Here is a 21,741-nt window from a genome sequence, read left to right on the forward strand (position 1 = left end):
CAGATGGTCACACCACTTGGCTGCCGTCCATCAAAGCCCATCTTTAAAGTGCATCAAGGTGCGTAGGTCACAGACGATAGAGAAGAGTCTTATCTGTGAAAGTGCGATGCAATTGCTTATTATTATACATTGTTTGCGTATATTTTATATGTCTTTTTTTTAAATCGTTGATGTTTCCATTGTTTTGCTCACTACAGCAAGTACCGTTTCTATTAGATTGAGAATGATCGACGATCAATCTTTGATCAATTCATTTAACTGGCGGTTGCCAAAAATGGAACAATGTATTCCGTTGGATCCCGGACGGTAATTGATAACACACATTTTTAAACTTTTATTTATTTTTTATTTAATATTCAAAGGAGGTCAATCGTCATCGAAAAATCTTAAGTTGTGAAGATGTCTGATCCCCTTGGTTTACTTTTCGCTCATCTTTTCCACAAATGGTGAATCATTCCCAAATTACTTGTGGCTAAACCAAACCTGTTCGTTCCGTTTGTCCGGAATATTTTGAGTCACTCTGTATAAAGCAACAAACACAGGAAAAGAAATTGGCGTCACGCTTCAAGAGTTTGCTGCCGGTGCACCGGAACAGCGGTGATGTCGATTCCAGCCACAATGTGCTAATGGAACCTCGGTCGATTCCAACCATGCCCTTGTTTGTCTCACGCCCATGTGCTGGGTAACATTCCGTCGAATTTCAGTTGGAGGCTGGAGGAAGCGAAGTGAACATTCGCAAGGTTGTCTTGCGGTGTATTTTTTTTCTATTTTCGATGGTCTCACACAAGGCACTGCCATTGTAACTGGCGCTGGTTCTTTACCCGTGACACAGTGATGACATCACTAAGTATTACTGTACCACTCAGTGGATGCCCTTTGCTGCCGCTGGGATTAGTAAGCCAACATCACGGAACGCTGGGGAATTGTTTAACGATGAGTTATTCCGTATCACAAACCCCTGGGGAGAGGGAAAGGAACAGTGCAATTTAATAATTGCAGTCAACATCTTTGCATCTTAATCAGAAAGAACCGGGGGAGGGGGGTTGGGGGGGGGGGTGGTTTGGGTAGCGTTTGAGCACGCATTTCATTTTAGAGCAATTTGCAAACATTGTGTATTAAACGCGAACTAGAACTGTGACCAACATAGCGAAAACACACCGTACGTTAAAATTGAGTAATAAATCTTATTTTAGCTCTTGAATAATTTTAATCCATTAACCAGAAACTTGGATATTTTTTATTTCCTTTGATAAAATGTGGTAGATTTTGTTAAGCGTTTTAAAGTACTCAAACAGTATTTAAACAGTAGCAACAGTAAAGGTTATACTATTGCCTAAAGCTTAACTTTATGTGTGTTAAAAGAAGGCATTTCAGTAAGACATGTTATCGTATGCCTTACCAAAGCAAAAAGCAATAACGATAACTAGGAAAAGATCAAAGCTGGTTCTTTTACTCGCTACAGCCCAAGCGTTATTTTTTTTTTAATGTCGTCTGGACTTCGCAAACCAGTTGTGTTTAGATACGATCGTTCGTTTTACATTTTTCTGGATAGATAGTTAGAGTCTAGATTTTTTAAACGACCTGTAATTTAACGTTAGTTTTATTCATTAAGAAAATGTAAAATGTATGATAAAGGAACAACATGTTTATTAATTAGAACAAGCGATTTCAGAATTAATACTCGTCTGGGTACGTTATTTGCAGAAATTTGTCGGAAAACTTCAATAGGCGAAAATTGCCATTATTGTCGCCACGATATAACCAGTTTACTCTCTTCGTTTCGTTTCGTAAACAATCGCTTAATCGAAAATATGGTTCTCCTAGGGCGCCTGTGTTGTGAGAAGAAGAAAAAAACAGACTACGAAAAAAGAACTGACTCACTAGAACTTCTTGCAAACGCTGTAAACGTGCCAGTTTATCATAGCCAAGTGTCTCCAGTGTGCATCGAAACTCGACAGCATCAGGATGGACGAGGAGGCGATGTGGAAAGGCTTTTACGAGAAGATTCAGGAGCAAAAGCAGAATCCACCGAACGAGCACCAGTCCATGTACGTATTGAGGTGTCAATTTAGAAAAAGGGGGTAAAAAGCCAGTGTTAAGTAAATTTTTGCCAGCTTCCTACTGGCGCGTTGCTAGGCTTTTGAATGTGCTAAACTGTCAATTCATTTGTGAAAACCCACAACCGTGCCTCCGATATGCAAATGCCGCAGAATTGTGAAACAGTTCGATTCTACCTTGACGATGCGATTTCACTTCCCACTCACGTGCGCAAAACGGTCATTTGTTCTAATTATTATCTTAAGAACTTTTAATTTTCGTAATTTCCGACCAACCTTGGAAGAACACTGAACAGCACAGTTAATGTTGTTATAAAAATGGCAATAATATAGAATGTGTTTTCGTTATTCGATTGAAACGAAGTGAATCACTCGGGTGTTCGTGTTCCCATCAGTTCGGGTATGTCATCAAGTAGACATGCGCAGTGCAGTGTTTTGCTTTTACGAAAACGTTTGCATTCTGTTTTCAATTTCCAACTCATTTTAAGACGCCACATATTAAATTCCAAACAATCTGTACCTAGCCCTTGGCAAGCCCTTGTAAATTGATAATTTCCGTACGTCAACCGTAACATCGCGTCTCGTCTACGGTACCTTGCGATCAACGACGATTGATCGTTTTACTATTCGCAACAAACCGGCAGTTTTTTCCCAACCTACACACCCAACCACGTTTCCTCTGTACGTGCTTCTTCAGGCTCCCCAACGAGATCAGATGATTGCGCGGGAGACTGCAAGCATACTAACATCGACGACGACGTGTAGTTGTGATGTCTCACTATACTTACTTCCATTGGGTGGTCCACAAACATAGTAAAAGATCTGTGCGATGTGGAGTGTAGATATAACGGAAAGTACATTATAGCTGTGCTATCTACTATCAGATTTTTCCCTTATCACGTGGCGATCGACCGTTGCATGCATACCAGCGTGGTCCAAACATTTTCATTAATTTTTTTAATTGGTGTAAATATTTTATAAACATGTTTTCCTTAATCAAAACTTGTGACTTAAAATCTGTTTATAACTTATCCATTCGACGATATGTGTATTATATTGAAATGAACGAAAACTGCCTACCGAAAGCTTTCAAAAAGGGATGCAAATGTGATTCCAAATGAGCCCTTCGACTGTGTGTGATAAACGCGCGTGCGCCAGTGTACATGCTGCTGTCAGTGGAAAAACAAAAACTGACAGCCTGAGCTGTGAGATCGATACTTGTGTTTTGGTTTTGGGTAGCAAACGACGGAACGGACGGGTCGGAGAAAGGCGTATCGTCCGCGTGTTTGCTCGCCAGTGGACCGACTAGTCTTCGCGAAGTGCTGTTCGTGCTAATCATCGTCGGATTGCTCGTCAATTTTTTGCGCTTTGGTTTGCTATCAGCGTCGCACTTAAATTTGTTAGATAACCGGACGACGTCTTTTTGACCGGGCTTCGCGACGATGATTCGCTCAGTTTTGCTTCGGCACGGTGGCAAGTGGTACTGCGGCACAGCAGCATCAGTCGGATCCCGTTTAAGTGTGAACTACCAGACACCGATCAGAGCGATGCATAACAATCCGCTACGGCAGAGCCAAGCGTACGTGAACGGGCGCTGGGTGGGAGCTCGTTCCGGAGCCACGTTCGAGGTGCAGAATCCGGCCAATGGGCAGGTGCTGGGAGTAGTGCCGGATATGACCCGGGATGATGTGCAGCTGGCCATTGACGCAGCGTACGATGCGTTCTACGAAAAGGGCTGGCACAATAGTACCGCCAAGGAGAGGGCGGCCCTGCTGAAGGTTGGTGGTTACGGCCGGTGCAGCCAATCAATTGAAGAGCATATTAGTTTCAATTAAGGGTGATTGTTGATTTCTCCCCTGTTGTTTCTTTTTCTAGAACTGGTACGCCCTCATGGAGAAGAACCGACAAGAGATCGCCAGTATTATGACGGCCGAATCGGGGAAACCACTGGTAGAATCTCTCGGTGAGATCACCTACGGAAACTCCTTCGTCGAGTGGTTCGCCGAGGAGGCGCGCCGGATCTATGGCGAGATTGTTCCATCGCCCGTCGCTAATCGGCAAATCATGCTTACGCGCAATCCGGTTGGAGTAGCCGGGTTGATCACTCCGTGGAACTTCCCTCACGCAATGATCACGCGCAAGGCCGCCGCCGCTATAGCTGCCGGCTGCACGGTCGTTATCAAACCGGCCGAAGACACACCACTCACGGCACTCGCATTAGCCCGCCTCGCCGAGGAAGCCGGCTTCCCGAAGGGCGTTATCAATGTGATAACGAGCAGCCGAAAGTACGCGCCCGAAATTGGACAGCTGCTGTGCACGAGCGATAAGGTTGCGGCGATTTCATTTACCGGCTCGACCGAAGTTGGCAAACTTCTTTACCGCCAGTGCGCCGATGGGGTGAAGCGCATCGGGCTGGAACTTGGCGGAAACGCTCCGTTCATAGTGTTCCGCACGGCAGACCTAGACAAGGCGCTGACCGGGGCCATGAACTCCAAGTTCCGCAACTGCGGTCAAACGTGCATCTCCGCCAACCGGTTCCTAATCGAGGACGAAGTGCACGATAAGTTCGTGGAGCAACTAATTGAGCGCATTGGAAAATTGGCCATTGGTGACGGCGCCAAAGAAGGCATTCAGATTGGTCCACTCATTAACGAGGCGCAGCTGGCCAAGGTGGACCGGTTCGTGCGAGATGCAGTGGAAAAGGGTGCCACAGTACGTTGTGGTGGTCGTGCTCGCCCCGATCTAGGTCCACTCTACTACGAACCAACGGTGGTCACGGACCTGCGGGACAACATGCTGCTCTACAACGAGGAGGTGTTCGGACCGGTCGTGTCCGTAGTGCGCTTCAAAACCGAAGCGGAAGCTCTTACCATCGCCAACGGGACACGCCGCGGGTTAGCCGGGTACTTCTTCTCCAACGATCTGAACCAGGTGTTCCGGGTGGCGCGAGAACTCGAGACGGGTATGATCGGCATCAACGAGGGGCTCATCTCGGCGACTGAGGCCGCCTTCGGAGGCATCAAAGAATCGGGTATCGGGCGCGAAGGTTCACGCCACGGTATTGACGAGTATGTCTACATCAAGTATCTTTGCTACGGAAATTTGCAGTAAAAAACGGCATCGGTGCGCGACGGAAGGTGCCGCCAGCCCTCGCTAGTCAACCCGATATCGACACACGATATTAAAATGTGCACAATAAGCCGCCATTGCAATAACTGCATTATGCATTAACGATAACTCCATTTAACGTCTTCCACTCGCGTTGGAAAAGAAATTACCAGTGCTAGAGTTAAGAAATTCAGTGTATATGTAAACCAAACTGTTGTAACCATTCAATGCTATGTGAAATAAAATGCTTAAAATAACAAAAAACCAACATCTGTTTATTTTATCCATTATTGAACATGTGCTAACTTTAAGGTGTGCACGTTGCAGTGGACAATCAAGTAATGAGTCTTGAATGTCCCGATGGTTCTCTTTGTTAACTATACTAAATTTATAAACACGAAACTAATCTTCCTTCTTCGTATAAATGAAAAAAGAGAAGAATAATAAATCCGTCTGAACATTGATTTTTTATTTTTTAATAATACTCCATACTGTGTCGACGTTTTCCCTTCGCGTCCTACAGCATCCAAAACACAGATGACAGTTTTTTCGAAAAGTTTGGCTCTATCCTGCGCCAAAAGTCGATGCAGAACGATGAGAGTATCCGGACCAAGCTAGCACCGCTGGCGGACGAAGACGAGGCGGAACCGACCGATCCCTCTTCTTCTGACCTGCCACCCGTAGTCGAAGCGGAAGACAGCGGCACTGAGACGTTGCTGGACGAAAGTGACTCCGAAGATCAGCAGGAGAAACAGGCCGAGTTTATCGATGATGCGTTCGGTTGGAATGTAAGTATGAATGTCGTAAAAACTTTTCCCCTTCGCACTTAGCATAGCAGGCTAAATGTATATGGGCTTCCGTGTTGAAACGTCCAGGAGACTCAGCGCGGGAGACCCAGCCCAGAAGAACCAGTCCAAAAGCATGTTTCCTTTGCTCTTCACCCGTTTAGATCGAGGAGTTGTATGAAGAAATCCTATTCGAAAACCTCCACAACATCGGCTGTGAAGATGAGGAACTCAACGTGGACGTATTGTTCCCCTACATCCAGGAAGCGTTTAAGATGTCGGACGAAAAGCACCAGGAAATGTTGGAGGCTGCGAACAACAAGAAAGCGCCCGAGATCCGGCTGAACGTGGAAATCGTGGAGGCGAAGGACCTCGAACCGAAGGACTCGAACGGCCTATCCGACCCGTTCGTCACGATGTACATTGCCTCGAATCCCAATCACCGCTACAACACCTCGGTCAAGGCGGCAACGCTCAATCCGGTGTGGGAGGAACATTTTTCACTGTGAGTATATTCAAAAGTGTTGGGTCAAATTATGTGATAGTGATGAAAATTGTAGAGTTGGAAAGTGGCAATCAATCTTTTGAGATCTTTTTGTTGCAGATTTCTTTCTTAATTTGCATTCACATAAAACACTTTATTCCCCTTAGACCCATTACTGAAAATACAAACGATGCAAACCTCATCGTGGAAGTCTGGGATTTCGACCCGGCCGAAACAGTAAAAGAAAAAATGAACAAACTCTTCGAAGTGAAAGGCGTCCGTGGGCTCCGGAAACTTATGAAAGAAATTGCATCAACCGCGTCGAGTGGAAAGCACGACAACGAACTGATCGGTCGTGCTAGCATACCGCTGAAGGTAACATAAATTTTACGCCGAAAGCAAGAGTGTGTTACCAATCGTCTACTTTTTGTTTCAGTCGATACCAGCATCCGGGATGCTGATGTGGTATAATCTGGACAAAAAGAACAAGGTACGGCGGCAGGGAACGCTTCGCGTCAGGCTGAATTTCAGTTCGGAGAAAAACAGTCAGGTGGCGGCTCAGGAGCATCGGCATTTGCTGCGCATACTGCTGTTGCACGAGCTGGAATCGTCCAAGGTGGCACCGTACTGGTGGTCGGGCAAGTTCACGATCCAGGGCGAGGCGATCCTCACACAGCACTCGGCCCAGAGCGGACTTTCCTCGACGACGGAAGCTTTCATCCAGTGGTCCGTGTTCACCGCCATACACCATGATCATCCGCTATCGTTCGTACTTTTCGACACGCTCCTCGAGAAGCTGGTCAACCCGATCCAGACGCATGCAGTCTCGGAAGAGGAACAGCGGGGCTTCTGGGAGGCAACGAAGAAGCTGCTTCCATCATGCTTTTCAGCGGTGCGAAAGCTTCGCAAGAAGAACACAGGAGATAAGATGGCCCTCAAGACGCTCGCTGGAGTGTTGAATATCATCGCCAAAGTGGCGATGCTCGAACCACCAGAAGGAACCGACCTCTTCCCGGTGGAGATGTACCGGTGGATCCGACGGATGGATCGCTCCGAACCGAACTGCGATATCCGCGAGGCACTGGCAAGTGCGGTCGTGTCCGGAGCGGAGGACTTTTTCGAGGGGATCAAGGAAAGCCATTTCCTGCAGTCGGGAACGGACGAGGATCGGTTGCAGAACTTGATCAAAATCATCCAGCTGGTCCGATCGGACATTCAAAAGTCGATCGAGTACTTCGACTCGACCTTTCAACAGTAAGCATCCGGATTTTTCTGCCATTCATGGATAGACATAGAACTAACATTTATCGTTCTTTCAGAATCATGCATTTTGCCTACACGAAAGAGCTTTACATTTCGTACGAGTTGAAGCTGGCGGAACTTATCAAACCTACGGTCGAGGACGTCTGTCGTAAACTAAAGCGCATCGCGCTTCCGGAAGCTGGTCCTATCCGTGGGAGCAACAGTGGTTTGATCGAGTACGAAGACATCAATATGGGCACGACGCTGTTCGAGCTTTACTTGGTGCTGAAGCGATTCTGTACGCTTGGATCCGCGCTCTGTCCGGACGAGAGTAACTTTGCAATCGACGAATACCATCGGTGGTTCACGGTCGGTGTAACGCACTGGCTGGATATTGCTGTCTACAAGGCGCTCATACGTATAAAGAAGGCGATAGAGTTGGACAAACTGCAGCCTGTCGACGAGACGGTGAAGTTCTCGTCTTCGGCCGTCGATACTCTGGACATTTTTCATCAGATCAAAATATTCTGGCAGCAGCTAGCCTGGCCGGATGTCGAAGGGGCATACATCTTTGTGGCAAAAATTGTTGACGTAAGGACAAAACATGATTATCTTCTGGAGATGAAAGGACGAAAGTTTTAAAAAGGCTTAAATTTGTTTGTTTTTTTTTTGTCTTAACAATGGCTAGGATATCTGTCGATGCTGTGTCTTCTACGCCGATCAAGTGTCTGCCCGTGTGGAAAACCTGGGCATGGTGGCGAATGTGTTTGAGAAAAAGTTCGAGATAACGCAGGAATGGTGCCTTGCCATCAATAACATTGACTACATCCGCCTGAGGCTAAAACCGTTCGCCACCGAACTCGGTATGGACGACATCCTGTCCCAACTTGGCGGTGTGCAGAGTAGCCTGGAAGCTGAACGCTGTAAGGAAACGCTCCAGGCCGTACTAGACAACGCGATCGACACGGAGAAGAACAAAATTCTCGATCTGGTGGAGAAGTTGGCGCGCAAAATGGCTCCTGTGATGCGTCTATTGCTGATCGACGGGGCTGAGCAGCTGCAGCAGGACTCTAATGCACTCGATCGGTTGATGCAGTATATGGAGGAGTCGCTAAGTATACTGAACGGGGAGTTAAATGAGATCAACTTTGAGCGTGTGCTTGACGCGATCTGGGCCGAACTGACGACGCTACTACACGATCTTATTCAGAGCAATTTGGACGTAAGTAGATATTCGTTGATTCTCGTAAACGTTTGGCGGTTTATGACATGGACCGTTCCCTATGCTTTCAGAAACGGCGACCACCTGCCTTCTTCGCAAACCTACGTGATACGCTCCATCTGATGATTGCCAGTTTCAAGACGACTGAAAATCGGGAATCGGAAACTGCGGCGGACAAGGAAACGTTGGCCAACATTGAGCGCTTGTTGCAGTTGCACGGATTAGAAACGACTGATCTCATACACCAGTATTACTTAGATAGGCTAGAGGAGCAAAACCACAGCGATGCATCATCCGCGGCCTACGGCATGCTGACGGTACAGTGCTTCTTTAGGGGGGACGTGCTTGAGCTAGAGATCGTGAATGCACGTAACCTGAAACCGATGGACGGGAATGGTTCGTGTGATCCTTTCGTGCGCGTGCATTTCCTGCCGGAGGAGCGTTTCGTAGGGGTGGCCAAACCGAAAACGCAGTGCCATAGCAAAACACTGTTCCCCCTGTTCGATGAGAAGTTTGTGGTGTAAGTATTATGCTACGGAAATCGGCTAGAGGACGCTCTATAACAAAAATCTTCTATGTGCGTATTCTTCTTTAGAACCTTCACCCCGGAGCAGCGTTCCATTCCGAATGCACTCATCATGTTCAGCATCAAAGATAAGGATCTGTTCGGTATGTCGAACCAGTATCTAGCCGAGTGTTATCTAAGCTTCGACGATATCGCGGACATTTCGGAGGACACGGGAAAAATCGAACAAAAACATCTCATCCTAACGCGACCGCAAAGAATGGGTAAATGCTAGAAACTAACGGCCATTTGTTCAGTGTTAATCAATTCTCACCTACTCTTTGCAGATATCGATTGCTTGCGGGCCCTCGAGATCCGTCAGGGTGATAAGCAGGCTAAAGATTTCATCAAAAGATTGAAACAGAAAATGAGCCAGTAGTCGACGGACAGAAAGAATTCGAGCTCAGCCTAGATGGGGGCAGTGTAACTTGTCTATTTATATTCGTGGATGTGACAGACTAAAGAACGTAAAATCATAAATGTAATGCACGATACATCGGATGTAAACGAATGTTTCGAATGAATATAATGCCGAAGAACCATGCTTTTTGGTTACGATGTTTAATTGGTGTGTTTTTACGCCTTCTACGACGACGATACCACCAGTGAAATAATGAGCTGGTAAGCAAAATAAGGGGGGGGTTTGGGGGTTTGGGGCTTATCGGGTGAAACCTGCATCGGCTCTTTGGTTGATTTGTTTTGTATGAAATACTTCTGGTTTAAAAACGTTTTGCCGATCAATCTGTAGAGTAACTACAGCATCCAGAATTCGAACAGAAGTTCAGTTTTCGCCAAAAGTCACAGACAAAAATGAAACGGAACCGGACGATCCCTCCGAGGAATCTGCCTGATCCAACCTCCTCCCCGCACCCGGAGTGAGGCAGACAGGGTCGGGTGGAGTGTAAGCATAGTTGTACCCTCTCCTCCACTGAGTGTTGCTTTTAAACATGCTCCGACGCCAGCATGTTTCTGCATATTACGTCACATAACGTCTGCGATGATGCCATAGGATTCTTTTTCTGTAATTTGCTCTCCGTTTCGTCTATAAATACGAGCACGTGCTATGTTGTACGGGGGCTTTTTCATTCCCGTTGAGTATGGTGACACTGATTTCGTTAAGTTGGCAGCATGATCACTCTATTAACCTTGATATTTTCACAAGGTCCCAAGGGTAACGGCTGTTTTTCATTCGGTTCTCTTTCATAAGGAGTTCTTGCTCCTCCCATCTGTCATTGAATTGGATTTATGCTACTAGTTCGACGTTATTACTTGAAATTATAGGTTGTACGAAATTGTGGTAAGCACTTGAAAGATTTTTTAAATAAATTGTTTACTAATTAATTAATTAAGTTTATCGGGTAATCCTATTTTGTTCAAGCATGTTCACGATGTTCCAAAACTATCACCGTTTAGTATTAATTTGTTTGATAATATACACCATTATGCTCGCACAGCATGTGCACAACCCACCCCAGAAAGTGCAGTCCCAATGGAACATCCAACACCGTCGATTATTTATTTGCCTGCCCACCCCATTAACGACCATTGGTTTTTAGTAAATAAACCAACGTGCTAGCGCAAATGCCTACGCTCGACCCGTGTCTGATCGGTTTCCGTTCTATTTGGAGAACCGAACGAACGATGCCATGATTGAGGCGTAATGGTTTGCTTTTGTTTTAAACATGTTTAAGTGTCCGAATTCCTCCGCCTTGGCGACGAAGATATATCCAGTCTGGGTTCTACCCCCGGCAACCCCCGATGGGCGAGAGAGCCGCGGCTGCCGATGATGAAGATGAAACCGTTCCCTAACCTACTCCAACATGCAACCCAGACTCGCCGCAACGGATCACTTGGTATGCTCCACTACGGCAAATGGAGAGCAACGGGGGATGCCGGAGGATCTCCAACGACCGCATCGGCACATCGTTAGCCGGCCAGGCAAACTAACCGTGGCGCGGCCATCGCAGTACCAGTCGGAGTGCGGCTTTTTTCCTGCGCAGGTCAGCGCGCCTAGCAGAGCGCTTATTTATATCTTCGTCAATGACGAATCGAATCGCATCCGTTCGGAAACGTTGCGTGTAGATCTCCTTCTTTCCTTTGGTTGCGATTTTTTTTTGGCTTTCTGCTAACTACTTCCTCGGCTCTCCTACTCTCCGTGTCCGTGGTGTTTTTACTCTCGGTCTCGACCATCCTTTCCGTAGCGGGACGAGAGCATCTTCAAGCTCTACGAGGATGGACGATTTAATTTAGCTTAGTCCCGAACAGTACCGCGGTACCCGTGCGGTAAACGACAACGCGATCGTCCGCTCATTCGAAAGTTCCGCCACAGGAGCCGGATATCCTTACCATTTCGATCCGGGTGGAGGGTGCCCGTGCACCCGTCCGGGAAATTGTTGTGCCCGTGGGTTTTAACGGACGGTTCGATAATATTGTGAAACTAGTGCACGAATGCAGATGTTAGTGTGTACCGGACGTTGCACAAAATCAATCCCGGTTCAAGCGCGAAATAGATCCGGTCCATTCAAAACCGTGCGGTTCGCGAGCGAGAAATATATATTATCATCGTTTCGTTGCCGTTCTTCTGCACGGTGTTATGAAAATAGAACAAATCATTTTGCGCCAGGCTCTCTAGAATCTAGTGGGAATGTAAAAATAAAATACTCAAATTTCGTGGAGGTGTACAAACGGTTGTGGCGGTGGTGATCTTGTGCGAAAAGATACTTCAAAGCATTTGAAAACGAAAAAAAAACCCAAAACACACACAAACTGGTTGTGCGTTGGAGGTTAATTTACTTGCGTTTTGGTGTGAAAATTATCCTCCGCGACGAACGCAAAATGATCAAAAATTAAACCATTATGAGTGTCGGTGAAAACGGTAAAATACACAAGTCTACCAGATTGGAGTACGTGATAGTTTTATGTAATAGTCCTCGGTTGTGTACGCTCCATTCTAGTTTGGAACATCTGTATCGACTCGACTGATTTATAGTTCTTACTCCCAAAGAAAACCCCGGTTCCAAACGATCGCTTCAGCTGTGTAGCTCTGGATTCCAGAGCCCTGGCAACCCTTTCTGTGCGTGGGACGAAAGCCAAGATCATCGATTCGACCAAAACCATGAGTACCTACTCCTTACCGCGTCTGCTAAATGGCGGTGGATTGAGTGGCAACAAAAAGTTTAACCTCAAGTTCGGTACGCTCCGGCTGACCAAGTCCTTTCGGAGTTTAGATCGCCGGGAGAAACCGATCGCTCGTCGCCACTCGGAACGCGAGGGTAGCAGTGCGGGTGCAGTCCGGAGGGCTTCGGAAAATCCGTACAGTGTCGGAGGATCTGGCGCGTCCGCTTCCGGGACACTTCGGCCCGGGCGCTTACCGTACCATCCGTTTCGAGGAGTCCGGAAGGAGGAAATTGAACAGCAGGCCAGCAAGATTGTCCATTCGATGACTGTAATTTTGATGTGATCTCTCTTGTGATATGTGTGTTGTGTTTCTATGCATGCGCTTTTTAAGTCCCTGGATTCCGTCCACTCCTTGTGTGACGTTGATTGAATCTTCCTTCTATCTTCGCACCCGTAGATCGAGGAGCTGTACGAGGAAATTCTGTACGAAAACCTCCACAACATCGGCTGTGAAGATGAGGAGCTCAGCGTGGACGTACTGTTCCCCTACATCCAGGAAGCGTTCAAGATGTCGGACGAAAAGCACCAGGAGATATTGCAGGCAGCTCGCAGTAAGGAAGCGCCCGAGATCCGGCTGAACGTGGAAATCGTGGAGGCGAAGGACCTCGAACCGAAGGACTCGAACGGCCTGTCCGACCCGTTCGTCACGATGTACATTGCCTCGAATCCCAATCACCGCTACAACACCTCGGTCAAGGCGGCAACGCTCAATCCGGTGTGGGAGGAACATTTTTCACTGTGAGTATATTCAAAAGTGGTGATCGTCACCGGCTTCAGTGTTGTAGCCGTCGAGGGTGTGAAGGACGTCTCCACGTTGCCCTTTTAATAGGTCGACAGAGTGGGAGAAAGCGGACTGTTTACGAATTGCATAAAACTCTCACATTTTCACGCCAGCCAAATTGTGTCGTTAACTATCATGTTTACGAGATGGTTTTTTACGGTGCGAAAGCATAGTGTAGTAAATGAAATTAAATATAAACACTTTCTTCTTTTCTCTTTGGAGCATCATTTTGATTGTTTTGGATTGTTCAAATACCATGTCAAAAGTTTTTAAAGATCTTATAATTTCGTATAATAACGTTACAGAAAAACCAACAAATTGAAGTAAGCTACCCGTCATTTTCCCTTGGTTTTTGAAATATGGGAGTAACTTAATCTAAGCCATATACATTTATCAAAAAATATATTTCAAAACTGCCATTTAGCCGGAGTGGAAAATTAAAATCCGGAAAAAACGGGCTCTAGTGATTCATGGAAAATGTTTCTATTTCGTAGAGGATTCTACCAACAGTTAAAAGATGTTTAAGATAATTAGTCGCCTGCCCTTCATTTTCTCGTTAATTCAAATTTATGTTTACTTTCCTTAGACCCATTGCTGAAGAAGCAAACGATGCAAACCTCATCGTGGAAGTCTGGGACTTCGATGCGGCTGAAACGGTCAAGGAGAAAATGAGCAAATTCTGCGATGTGAAGGGTGTTCGAGGATTTAAGAAGCTCATGAAAGAGATTGCCCTGACCGCATCGACCGGAAAACACGACAACGAACTGATCGGTCGTACTAGCATTCCGCTGAAGGTAGTCGCGACTCATTTAAATTTTAAACATAATGCAAAATGTCTAACCAATCGTTTACTTTTTTGTTTCAGTCGATACCAGCATCCGGAATGCTGATGTGGTATAATCTGGACAAAAAGAACAAAGTACGGCGGCAGGGAACGCTTCGCGTCAGGCTGAATTTCAGTTCGGAGAAAAACAGTCAGGTGGCGGCTCAGGAGCATCGGCATTTGCTGCGCATACTGCTGTTGCACGAGCTGGAATCGTCCAAGGTGGCACCGTACTGGTGGTCGGGCAAGTTCACGATCCAGGGCGAGGCGATCCTCACACAGCACTCGGCCCAGAGCGGACTTTCCTCGACGACGGAAGCTTTCATCCAGTGGTCCGTGTTCACCGCCATACACCATGATCATCCGCTATCGTTCGTACTTTTCGACACGCTCCTCGAGAAGCTGGTCAGCCCGATCCAGACGCATGCAGTCTCGGAAGAGGAACGGCGGGGCTTCTGGGAGGCAACGAAGAAGCTGCTTCCGTCATGCTTTTCGGTGGTACGAAAGCTTCGCAAGAAAAACACAGGAGACAAGATGGCCCTCAAGACGCTCGCTGGAGCGCTGAGCATCATCGCCAAAGTGGCACTGCTCGAACCACCAGAAGGAACCGACCTGTTCCCGGTGGATATTTACGGGTGGATCCGGCGGATGGATCGCTCCGAACCGAACTGGGACATTCGCGAGGCACTGGCAAGTGCGGTCGTGTCCGGAGCGGAGGACTTTTTTCACGGGATCAAGGAAAGCCATTTCCTGCAGTCGGGTTCGGACGAGGATCGGCTACAGAACTTGATTAAGATCATCCAGCTGGTCCGATCGGACATCCAAAAGTCCATCGAGCACTTCGACACAACCTTTCAACAGTAAGCAACCAAAGTGAAGATTTCTCTTCCACCCTTGGGTAGTAGACATAGAACTAACATTTATCGTTCTTTCAGAATCATGCATTTTGCCTACACGAAAGAGCTTTACATTTCGTACGAGTTGAAGCTGGCGGAACTTATCAAACCTACGGTCGAGGACATCTGTCGTAAGCTGAAGCGCATCGAGCTTCCGGAAGCTGGTCCGATCCGTGGAAGCAACAGTGGTTTGATCGAGTATGAAGACATTAATATGGGCACGACGCTGTTCGAGCTGTACCTGGTGCTGAAGCGATTCTGTACGCTTGGATCCGCGCTCTGTCCGGACGAGAGTAACTTTGCAATCGACGAATACCATCGGTGGTTCACGGTCGGTGTAACGCACTGGCTGGACATTGCTGTCTACAAGGCGCTCATACGTATAAAGAAGGCGATAGAGTTGGACAAACTGCAGCCTGTCGATGAAACGGTGAAATATTCATCTTCGGCCGTCGACACCTTGGCCATCTTCTATCAGATCAAAATATTCTGGCAGCAGCTAGCCTGGCCGGATGTCGAAGGGGCGTACATTTTCGTCGCAAAAATTGTTGACGTAAGGACAAAACAATAGTATGAACTTCGGGGAAAGAAAAAAGTAGTGTTTTGAATGCCTTTTGGTTCCTTTGTATTCGTAGGACATATGCCGTTGCTGTGTCTTCTACGCCGATCAAATGTCTACAAGGGTGGAAACCCTCGGTGAGGTAGAAAACGTGTACGAGAAAAAGTTCGAGGTTACGCAGGAATGGTGCCTTGCCATCAACAACATTGACTACATTCGTCAGAGCCTGAAACCGTTCGCCACCGAACTCGGTGTTGACGATATATTGTCTAAACTTGGCGACGTGCAAAGCAACCTGGAAGCTGAACGCTGTAAGGACACACTACGGGCCGTACTAGACAACGCAATCGACACGGAGAAGAACAAGATCCTAGATTTGGTGGAGAAGTTGGCGCGCAAGATGGCCCCTGCGATGCGTCGATTCCTGGTCGAAGGTGCCGAGCTGCTGCAGCAGGACTCTAATTCACTCGATCGGTTGATGCTGTACATGGAAGAGTCGCTAAGTGTACTGAACGGGGAGCTAAATGAGGTTAACTTTGAGCGTGTACTGGACGCAATCTGGGCCGAACTGACGACGGTGCTGTACGATCTTATTCAAAGCAATTTGGACGTAAGTATAGATACTGGTTAGTTCTCGTAACGTTTGGCTGCTGACACGGTCCATTCTTTATGTTTTTAGAAACGGCGACCACCTGCCTTCTTCGCGAACCTACGTGATACGCTCCACCTGATGGTCGCCAACTTCAAGACGGCTGAAAACCGCGAATCGGAAACTGCGGCGGACAAGGAAACGCTGGCCCACATCGAGCGTCTGCTGCAGTTGCATGGGTACGAAACAACCGATCTCATACACCAGTATTACTTAGATAGGCTGCAGGAACAGAACCGGAACGATGCGTTACCTTTGACCTATGGCATGCTGACGGTGCAGTGCTTCTTCAAGGGAAACGTACTAGAGCTTGAGATCGTGAATGCTCGCAACCTGAAACCGATGGATGGCAATGGATTGTGTGATCCGTTTGTACGTGTACACTTCCTTCCGGAGGAGCGTTTTATCGGTGTGGCCAAACCGAAAACGCAGTGCCAAACCAAAACACTGTTCCCACTATTCGACGAGAAGTTTGTGATGTAAGTGTGATCGGTGACAGACGCCCCGAAGGTCAGGACAAATATCTAATAGAGTCTTTCCTTTTTCTTTTAGAACGTTCACCCCTGAACAGCGTGCCATTCCGAATGCACTCATCATGTTCAGCATCAAGGATAAGGATCTGTTCGGTATGTCGAACCAGTATCTAGCTGAATGCTATCTGGGTTTCAACGACATCGCGGACGTTTCGGAGGACACGGGAAAAATCGAACAGAAGCATCTCGTCCTAACGCGACCGTATAGAACGGGTAGGCACTGTTCGACTATGGCAATTAACACCCATACATATTATAACAGTGTTTTTTTTAATTCTCACCTTCTCTTTACAGACATTGATTGTCTTCGGGCACTCGAGTTCCGTCAGGGTGATAAGCAGGCTAAAGATTTCATCAAAAAATTGAAACAGAAAATGGGCCAATAAATAGGCAAACTGAATTGGAGAACAGCACGGATTTTTATATTTATAATTGTTTTTCTGCCACACTAGAGGAGGATGGAGAAAAATCAACGATGATATGCACGGTTATACGAATATAAACGTATCTTTCGAATGAAAATACAGCTGGAAACCCAACTTCTGTTTAAAATTATTACTTTGTGGTAACGATCCCAAAACATGTTTCGAAGTGAAAAAATAATGGTATGTGTATTTGTATCAGATCCCACAATAGCAATTTATTTCAACATATGTAAATTAGTCAAGTAACAGTTCCAGATACTTGCTAATCTTTACATCTTTATCACCGACTGCATCCTGGCGACAATCCTGATGCAGGATGGTTTCCTCGATGGATCGTTTTAATGCCTGCTTTCTTAGCACGTATCCGGCTCCGATAGACTCTACTTGAGCATCACCTTGAGCCAGCATCTACAGTATATCGGATGGCTCTCACTATTTCGTTACAATCACACAATTGCTAAATCAATCATCATCGTAAAAATCTAAATGGAATTCAAATATTTGTGAAGAAAAGGCTTTTAAGCATTAACATTCGCTCCGTCAGTTTAGCTTTTTTCAGCTCAATTCAAAAATCCAACGAAAACCGAATTAAGAATTACAAGAAAACCATAAGATAGCGATAAAGAGATAAATATTTTACTAAGTAAAGGGATCACACAATAAATAAAATACATCCAATCGTTGCGAATCCATGCAATACGATGGCCAATCCGTTTATTGCGATGGCGGCATTTTTACGGCGATGGCGACAAGCCTTTGTGCGATGGAAACAGTTTGATTGCGAGGTATATGCGAAGGTCAACGCCCATTGGCGATAATAGCATAGCATTGGATCGATTATAGGATGGAGGCGTGACGTTAACCTTCAGGTCCACGACCAAAAATACCTACGTTAACATACGACCGCCTACCCGGGTAGGCCATACGTTTTGTATGGGGGTTTGCATCTTGCTGTGATTAAAGCTTATATCTTTTGTTCTAGATGCCGTAGTGAGTTGAAATTTTCAGTAATGATACTTAAGAATGTTTTCTAACATATCCCATTCAAATAATAATATTAAATATTCGATAAGTACGTAATTTTTTCATTCAAATATATTTTATCCCACAGATCTACGAACGCCAACTCTGTAAACCATACATTTTCAATAAATAATTGTGTTTGTTTATACTTCTTTAGTTTCTGGTGAATTAACTTCTTGGTGCCTTTCAACATTTTTGCTTATAAATTGAAATTTCATAGATTTAGAAATATGTTTCTTTTAAATTTTACGTTTTGGAAATATTCATGTTCCTCAGTAAATTCAGTGGCATATCTGGAGGAAATTCTTCATTATACATTGTTACATCTGATATTTAAGCCTTGACATTTTAAAACTTAGCTCATATACATAAATTCGATCGTTTTGTTTCAAACGATAACAGTTTCTTTTGTATTCAATTCAACCCTTTGCATCATAATTTTCTTGCAATTAATAAATTATTATTTTGTGTAGAAAATGATGAAAGTTTACCTAGAATGCTTTTGTTGCCGCTGTGTGGTCCAAAATGTAGCATAATTTGAATATTTGTAGATCGTCTTCGAGTTTATCTCATTACTAATTGTTCGATGAGTTCGAGGAGTAAAACAGTCTTTCATAGTGTGTCTTGGATAAATTAGGATTGTTTTCAATATAAATATAAAAAGAAAAACCCGAGGGGCACCTCCTCTCATCTACTTGTGGTTTGTCTTGGTACAGAAAAATATAAACTCTCGTACAAAACGTATGACTTACCTGGGTAGGCGGTTGTAGATTTAAGGGGTATAAATCGAAAAATGGTGTAAAAAAATACTTAGAATAAAAATAAAAAGTCGGTTTTCGGCAGAATGACAGAAAACATATTGTTTGAGGCATTCCAGGAATTTCGAGTCGATATAAGTGTTCAATTCGAAGTAATTGCAAAATAAAAGGGCAAAACTTACCCAGGTAGGCGGTTGTAGATCTGAAGGTTAAGGGTTGTCGATGTAATACACTGTACCCATAAAGTCAGTACACAGCAGGCTAAACCAGCTACAAAGGACATTTACTTTGTAAGGAACCGATGTATTAAAAAAGTAAAAATGAGGGATTGTTTCTGGCACTATCCTCTTCATTTTGATGTAATTTGGCCGCGATACGACTTTGGGTTTCCGAGATATGGTCAAAATAGTGCCACAACACCCTAAACACGCACCAAAAAAGTGAGTACACAGCAGAATGTTTCATCATGTTTTGTATTGTAGTTTGATTTTGCCTGGTATTTTGGTGGTTGTTTGAAGTTTTATGACATAAAATGAGAACGTTTTAATTCAGTTCAACTGTGATTGATAACAAATTCACTTCTTTTTTGGCCCAAAATGGCCAGAAGCGGAACTCCTTTGCAGAAGAGGTTTGATATCATCCAATTGTTCGAAAATGTAGCAACAAGTTAGTATGAAGATGCTATTTTACTCAATATAAACCAAACAACAGTAGCTAGAGTGGTTTAGCAACGGAAAAACGAGGACGGTGTTGCAATTTGATCGAGAAACGATAGTTTTACCGTCTTATCGAACCGGATGTGGCGCATGATTGAGACGATTGTGGCTGCTGGGCGCAATATTAGTGGCCAAAACAGTGTTAACAATAGTGTATGAGATCTATGCTAACATACTGATCAATTTGGCTTTTATAATTTGCCGATTCCCTACCCCTCTTGCACCCATACAGCCCCATACTATGACGCCTTCACCTTGGTATTTAGCGTATAGCGGGATTCAGTTCTACCGTGGGTTTTCTCCACACTTTTATGTTACCATCCCTTCGAAAAATAGTCAATTTACTCTTGCTCTTTACTTGCATTGTTCTGAGAACCCGAGGGAATTGTTTATTTAGTTTTTTTTTTGAGTCTAATCACATCGCCAGCGGTGATGCTCCATTGCGAGAATTCTTACGTTGATTGTATGCTTTTAAGTTGAATTTGTGCATGATTTTTGAATAGATTCAACACTGATTGATAGGCCATACCTCTAATGAAATATTGTCCACCAGTTTGGCCACTTGTTTTGGGCCCAGCAGCCACAATCGTCTCAATCATGCGCTTCATCCGATTCAGTATGACGGTAAAATGATCGATTCTTGATAAATTTTCAAGAAGGCTAACCATTTCACATCGCTAAACCACTCTTACTACCGTATTTATGTTCCAGTTCAATAAAATAGCTACTTTATTGTACCGTTTTCCTTCATTTTTATGTAATCGGATGATATCAAACCTCTTCTGCAAAGGAGGTCAGTTTCTGGCCATTTTGGGCCTAAAAATAAGTGAATTTGTTATCAACCATTGATGAATTGATTAGAACGTTCTCATTTTATGTCATAAAACTTCAAACAACCACCAAAATACCAGGCAAAATCAAACTACAATACAAAACATGATGAAACATTCTGCTGTGTACTCACTTTTTTGGTGCGTGTTTAGGGTGTTGTGGCACTATTTTGACCATATCTCGGAAACCCAAAGTCGTATCGCGGCCAAATTACATCAAAATGAAGAGGATAGTGCCAGAAACAATCCCTCATTTTTACTTTTTTAAAACATGGGTTCCTTACAAAGTAAATGGCTTTTGTAGCTGGTTTAGCCTGCTGTGTACTGACTTTATGGGTACAGTGTAAGTTGCGCCAACTTTTGTTTTACGAAAATGTTGTGGTGTGCCTTCGCGTTCTCCATTGCTACTAATTTCGTCTAAACTGCTTGCGGTGGTCAGTGCTTTTCGCAGGGCCGGTTTCCGCCAGTACTTTGACCCCCCGTTGCCCGGCCAGGTAATTCCCGTTATCCTTTGGCAACGGGGTCCTGGTTCCTACTCTGTACCTAGGTTTCAACTCCTCTCCTGACTAACTCGGGACCTAGGTTGCCCTCGCTACCTGTCCTTGACCCGGCAGCTCGAAATATCGCCCTAAAAAACGTCCTACGCACGAACAAACGTTCTACTTTTTGTATGGGGGTGAATCAAATGTACCACGTTTTCGAGCAATCGTTCTATAGAACTTAAGTATACTTACCATACAAAACTACTCGATGTTTGTTTCACGTAAGACGTTTTTTAGGACGATTTACTCGAAATCGCCAAGCGGGGACAGGTGTTTTTTTGCCAACAGAGATTAAGTAAAAGCGTAAAAATGTAGCGCACTAACAGATGAAGAGGGGTGTAAAGAGTACGTATGGAAAATATGAGAAGCTTTGGTATAACTCTAGCAGGGTTTTAGAACACGCAGCATGTTCGTTCGATTGAAACGTACATTTAAATTGAAATAAAGATTTAAAGATTAATAAGAACCCGGTTGACAAAAATTCAAATTTTTTGCAGCTGTCATGTAGTACCAGCAAGTTTTTCCATGGCAGATTGCTGGGACTCTTGCTGGAACTACATAGTACC

The 21,741-nt window shown here is 45.0% G+C and overlaps 2 protein-coding genes across 2 annotated transcripts; both read left to right on the forward strand.

The window, feature by feature from the left end:
• Positions 1–1,962: 1,962 nt before the first annotated feature.
• On the forward strand, positions 1,963–17,390 carry LOC131262021 (uncharacterized). Its single transcript, XM_058263921.1, has 19 exons — positions 1,963–2,048; positions 5,689–5,953; positions 6,115–6,455; positions 6,602–6,809; positions 6,871–7,688; positions 7,754–8,267; positions 8,365–8,898; positions 8,970–9,418; positions 9,494–9,687; positions 9,751–9,838; positions 12,518–12,908; positions 13,038–13,378; positions 14,008–14,215; positions 14,287–15,104; positions 15,180–15,693; positions 15,776–16,309; positions 16,379–16,827; positions 16,901–17,094; positions 17,176–17,390. The coding sequence occupies exons 1-19, from the start codon at positions 1,966–1,968 to the stop codon at positions 17,265–17,267; spliced, it is 7,035 nt and encodes a 2,344-aa protein (XP_058119904.1). The 5' UTR covers positions 1,963–1,965; the 3' UTR covers positions 17,268–17,390.
• Positions 3,303–5,407, forward strand: LOC131260487 (succinate-semialdehyde dehydrogenase [NADP(+)] GabD). Its single transcript, XM_058262225.1, has 2 exons — positions 3,303–3,835; positions 3,933–5,407. The coding sequence occupies exons 1-2, from the start codon at positions 3,500–3,502 to the stop codon at positions 5,166–5,168; spliced, it is 1,572 nt and encodes a 523-aa protein (XP_058118208.1). The 5' UTR covers positions 3,303–3,499; the 3' UTR covers positions 5,169–5,407.
• Positions 17,391–21,741: the final 4,351 nt, after the last annotated feature.

Source organism: Anopheles coustani, chromosome 3 (genome assembly GCF_943734705.1).
Source record: "Anopheles coustani chromosome 3, idAnoCousDA_361_x.2, whole genome shotgun sequence".
In the NCBI taxonomy this organism is placed as follows: Eukaryota; Metazoa; Arthropoda; class Insecta; order Diptera; family Culicidae; genus Anopheles; species Anopheles coustani.

Coding starts and splice junctions, on each gene's coding strand:
- LOC131262021 (XM_058263921.1), top strand. CDS start 1,966: ATGGACGAGGAGGCGATGTGGAAAGGCTTTTACGAGAAGATTCAGGAG. Junction 12,909..13,037: donor AGATTGTCCATTCGATGACT/GTAATTTTGATG, acceptor TCGCACCCGTAG/ATCGAGGAGCTGTACGAGGA. Junction 17,095..17,175: donor AACGCGACCGTATAGAACGG/GTAGGCACTGTT, acceptor TTCTCTTTACAG/ACATTGATTGTCTTCGGGCA.
- LOC131260487 (XM_058262225.1), top strand. CDS start 3,500: ATGATTCGCTCAGTTTTGCTTCGGCACGGTGGCAAGTGGTACTGCGGC. Junction 3,836..3,932: donor AGAGGGCGGCCCTGCTGAAG/GTTGGTGGTTAC, acceptor TTCTTTTTCTAG/AACTGGTACGCCCTCATGGA.